Source organism: Mus pahari, chromosome 3, assembly GCF_900095145.1.
Source record: "Mus pahari chromosome 3, PAHARI_EIJ_v1.1, whole genome shotgun sequence".
Classification (NCBI taxonomy): Eukaryota; Metazoa; Chordata; class Mammalia; order Rodentia; family Muridae; genus Mus; species Mus pahari.
The window spans coordinates 24,502,157-24,507,434 of record NC_034592.1 but is presented as its reverse complement, the minus strand read 5'-3'; the positions used below and the strand labels follow the sequence as shown (position 1 = coordinate 24,507,434).

The 5,278-nt window shown below is 39.6% G+C and overlaps 1 protein-coding gene across 1 annotated transcript; it reads right to left on the bottom strand.

The window, feature by feature from the left end:
• Positions 1-1,409: 1,409 nt before the first annotated feature.
• LOC110318435 (olfactory receptor 1L6-like) lies at positions 1,410-2,339 on the bottom strand. The gene has a single exon (XM_021193490.1). It carries the CDS (start codon positions 2,337-2,339, stop codon positions 1,410-1,412), a length of 930 nt encoding a protein of 309 aa, XP_021049149.1.
• Positions 2,340-5,278: the final 2,939 nt, after the last annotated feature.

The following is a 5,278-nucleotide window of genomic DNA, read 5'->3' as shown; positions in this document are numbered from 1 at the left end:
TTCCCTTCCCTTCCCTTCCCTTCCCTTCCCTTCCCTTTTCTTTCCTTTCCTTTTCTCTCTGGTTCAGGAAGAGTTGACAAACTCTGAGCCTCTCACTTGGCCACTGAGGGGACCTTGAACCAGAACAAAAAGAGCCTAGTAACTAAGCTTTTTGTTAATCTGCTGGCAACAGCAGGAGCTAAATACCAGAAGCCAGAGACTTTTGGCCTAAGAAAAGCAAAGAGTTAAAGGGAGGAAAAAAAAAGTCAAATTGAAAGCACTTTTGCCCCAGCAATCACAATTTTTGTCTCTGCAGCTGCTGCTGCCACCCATTGCTGCTTGTCAGTCTACCTGGTTGCTGGGCTGGTCACTGGATTTTCAATGGTATAAGATGGATGTCTTAGATCAAAAATAGAGTGCATTAGCAGTCTATACTCTTTTGTTCTGTGGGCTCTTGATAGACTGGATGGCACCAGTGGAAGAGGCTGATCTTGTTCACTCTTTTCATGGACACAAGCATAGTCTTTTCTAGATAATAGTCTTAGAAACACATCCATAAACAACATTTTACCAGATATCTTGTTAATCCTTACCACATCCAAATTAACACATGGAAATGAACCTCCACAACAAGTAAGAAATTTTGGGGCAGTGGGCGAATGGAAGTCTTTAGACTCAGTATGAGATCTGTGGAAGAAATCAGGGAAGGAAGGAGGACTTGGGCAAGAAGAGAATCTTATAGTGCTACAAAGTGCCAGGGAAGGTGTCATGACCATTTTGGAATTTTGGTTTCTTTAAAAAGTACTGAACTATAACAAGAAAGTGTTTTCATTTTTATCCCAGGTATGGGGATATGGGGCTGCTTTGAACTGATTGAAGCGGCTGACTATGATTTGCTTCATTCTTTAGCAAAGGTGTGGTTTTGCTAGCTTCAGCTAGTTTCTGCAATTTTGTGATGTTTAGAATTCTGGGAACTTTTCAGAGGGTATATAAATGGCTCTGAGAGTTGTGTTGGTGGTGGGGTGGTTGTTGTTCATTTAGTAGGGTTGGTTGCTATATGTTAGTAGTCATGCTCAAAGAAGAAACAAAAGAAAATAAATTACTTGCAGGGAGTTTCCTAATCTCTCTCCCATGTATCCTTGTTTCTTTCCTATCTAGTGGGTGGACAGGGTGGGGGGAGGGGCATTGTAAAGAGGGTAGGTGAAAGAAGAACCAACAAAGTAGCAAAGACCAGGCACAGAAAGGTTTGGTCATCGGAGCACCCTAGACTCTAAGTAGTTCTTCAAAATGAGTCTCTGGAATGAACCTGTTTTAGTACATGTGCAATGTTCTAATGTTCTACTATTGTCTGGAAACAGACATGCCACAAACACAGCAACATGTTGATGAATGGTTGATTTAATTCCTGCAAGTAGTGAAAAATATATATTCTACTCTGTTCTTTTAGCCAGTTTTCTCAAGGCCTGTTTCATTTCTTTGTTCCTAAGGCTGTAGATGAAAGGATTCAACATGGGGGTAATCACTGTATAGATAACAGTGACCACTCGGTCCTTTGTCACTGAGTAGGTGGATGAGGGGCGAATGTACACTGATATTATGGTTCCATAGAACAGTGCTACAACTGTGAGGTGGGACCCACAGGTAGAAAAAACTTTGTACCTTCCTTCCCCTGAGGGGACCCTCAGAACAGTCCGAGTGATATAGATATAAGAGACAACAATAAAGATAAAAGGGCTCATGATTACAACAGAGCCCTCTGTGAAGGCCAAGAGCTCATTGATAGAGGTGTCAGAGCAGGAGAGTGTCAGCAGTGGCTGGACATCACAAAAGAAGTGATGAATGACATTGGGTCCACAGAAAGAGAGGCGACCCATGAGAATTGTGTGGGTGAGGGAGTGAAGATGGGACACTGTCCAGGATGCCACCACCAGCAAACGACAGCGCCTGGGACTCATGGCCGTGTTGTAATGAAGTGGATTGCAGATAGCAACATAGCGGTCAATGGCCATCGCAGCCAAAAGGAAACTGTCTGTAATACCAAAGGCCACAAAGAAATACATTTGAGTGAGGCACTGGGCAAAGAGGATTGTCTTTCTCTGTGTCAGCAAGTTCACTAACATCTGTGGCACAATGACAGTGGTAAAGCAGATGTCCACCAGGGACAGGTTGGAGAGAAAGAAGTACATAGGAGTATGTAGTCGGGCATCTCTCTGGATGGATGCAATGATGACAGAGTTGCCAATCACATTGACCAGGTACATAGCAAGGAAGCTGGCAAAAAGCCATACCTGTTGTTTTGGGTTGCTGGTCAGTCCTAAAAGGAGGAATTCTGTCATGTGGCTCTGGTTTTCCCGGAACATCACTGTTCTGCAAGCAAAATATATATAAGGAACGTTAGATGTACATTTGGCTTGGAGTCTTCAGCCTGATGGAGGGGATTCCTCATGAGGTATTCCAGTTCATGCACTGCATAAGGAAGCTGCTGATACTGGTTGCCATATTGTCTGTAATATGACTTCATAGAGCTGGCATTGTGATGCTTTAGGTTCACTTCCAATTTTGTGACTAATTTTGTGGACTCAAATGAAGCATTTCAACTCTTGTTCTTTGTCCAGAAGACAATACTTATGGTAACCACATTCTGTTTTGTTGTTGTTTTTGTTTTTGTTTTTGTTTTTCTTTTTGTTTTTTTGAGACAGGGTTTCTCTGTGTAGCCCTGGCTGTCTTGGAACTCACTCTGTAGACCAGGCTGGCCTTGCACACAGAAATCTGCCTGCCTCTGCCTCCCAAGTGCTGGGATTAAAGGTGTGTGCCACCACTGCTCAGCTCACATTCTGTTTTAATAATAATAGAAAATAGCCATTTTGTTCAATTTGTTTCAATGTGTATCTATGTCATCTCTTTGCCCTATGTAACATCAGTCACTACTTAATGCTTCTGACCAGGATTTTTCTCTCCACTTGTAAGGAGATTAGGGGTCCCAGGATTTCTTTACAAAAGTCCTATACACATTGTAGAAATGTGTCCCTGAGTCAAACTCTTCTTGAGGAAAAAATACCGTTGTAATTCACTTGGTAGATTAAAATGTGGGTCCAAAGTTTAGGGTAGGAGTGGTTGCTCTGGAAGTTTCACCTGTCAAGCAGGATTAGTAACCATGTAAGGTGAGTGGGAAGGTGAAGAACTACTTCTTACAGGACTCTGTTTAATTAACATTGTGCTTGGTGTTTCACACAGATGCTATCTCATATTATAGAGTGGACAATGACAAGCTTAGTTAGAGAGGAAAGAGGCAGAGAAAAAAGTGGCAAACCCAGGGTTAGGTATGGGATTATATATGAATGTGGAGATTGGATGGGGCATTACCTCTAAGAATAAAAAGTATAATCTCAAAGTTGGGTTTTTAAAAATCTGGACTAGTAAGTTGAGTGTGAGAGACTAATACAGAAATATCAAAGCATAGAAGCCTCAGAAGCATTATTAGCCAAAGGCTTAAGAATTCCAAAGACCTAGAGAAAGATCTCAGGACAAGAAGAACCTTATAGCTTATAGGGAAATGACATAAAAGATAAATAGAAAATATACAGGAGCAAACACCTCAATAAATGTACTTTTTTGTAAAATATCCCATAAGTATCTATGTACTGATGAAATAAAAATGAAGGTTAGGTGAATGAATGCAAGCCCGTATCTCCAGGTGCTCATCATTGGTAAGAAGATCTTATATTAATTCCTTGGTCAGCCCAGGCAATTTAGTGAGACTTTGTATTTCAATAAAAATGTAAACTGGCTTCAGAATGTAACTCCATAATAGAGTGCTTGTCTAGCATTCTTGAGGCTCTGGGTTCAATTTCCAAATGAAAAAAGAAAACTTACAAACCAAACCAAACAAAATAAAAGTAAAAAGCAGAAAAAACATTGTATCTATTATACTAAAAATGTAGAAAGTGGGGCTGAGAAGATGGCTCAGCAGATAAGAGCTGTTCTTCCAGAGGACCTGGGTTCAATTCACAGCACCTACATGGCAGCTCACAACTGTCTGTGACTCATTTCCTGTGGATCTGACTCCCTCACATAGACATATATGTAGGTCAAACACTAAATATACATAAAAATAAATGAATGCATAAATTATAAAAAACAAAAAATGTAGAAATCAAAGAGCTTTATAAAATATGGATTAGGAGGGAAATAGTAGTATGGGTAATAGGGAAGGAATTAGAGGGCATCAGATTTGTCAAAATGTGTTCTATGTGAGCAACAAAAAGCTGAACAACAGCAAAGAATAAATAGAAAATACTTCTTTTGGAAATTAAGATGAATAAGGACTTCAATAACATGAAATAGTATGCTTTAGTGAAAGAACAGACAATAGACAAGTAGAATAATTTAGATAAAATGTAGATCAGAATACACTTAGAAGCTGAGTTGATTTAGAAGGGTGAATGCACTAGATTCTCCTGTAAGGTCTACAGCTTTACAGCCATGTTGGCTAGGTTTACAGTGTCTGGCATTGGTTCCCCCATATTGAGTCCTTAAGTCCAATTCAATAGCTGTTGGTTACTAGTCAAAACAAACAGATAAGTGCAGCTCTTACCCCTTAACAAAGAAACATCTTTTTTTGTACGAGGTGAAAACCACTATAGAGGAGTATAACTGGTCAACTTGCAGAGAATAAGTGATTGAGTCCTACTTAGCACAGCTACATCACAACTTCCTACATCTAAGGATCATGGAACATCTTTGAAGAAGGGGCAGGATGATTTCAAGGGCCAGAGGATCAGAATGTCTGCTTCAAGATAGTATTCTTTATATGGAAGGAACATTGCACCTATAAAATATCAACATTTTTACCTAAATAAGGCCTGCATAATGATCATACTAGTTGATATGCTAACAAGGATGGGGAATTTCACAAAGCCTTAGCCCTAAATGGAGTTTCAGGTAGTTTTATGATTTACCATGTGAGTGCTGAGAATCGAACTTGGGTCCTCTATAGGAGTAACCAGTTTTAATTTCTGAGCCATCAACCAGCCCCATATTTATGATTTTTGGCTTAGTCTTGTTTTAGAGTAATGTTCAAGAAGACAGAAATAATTAAAAATTCCATTCTCTAATTTAAATATCCCCAAACTATAACTAGAATCTCAATGTACCACTGCCAACACAAGACTGACATTTATCTAAGAACTTATGATGACTCTAAGGAGCCACTGGGAGAGGTAATGTTTTTGTATGCTGGAAAATCCAGTTTGCTATATCAAGAATAATTAGTATTCAAATTATAATAAAGTTGGAATTC

What these genes read in the sequence shown, in the direction of transcription:
- LOC110318435 (XM_021193490.1), bottom strand. Translation starts at nt 2,339, where the DNA reads ATGTTCCGGGAAAACCAGAGCCACATGACAGAATTCCTCCTTTTAGGA.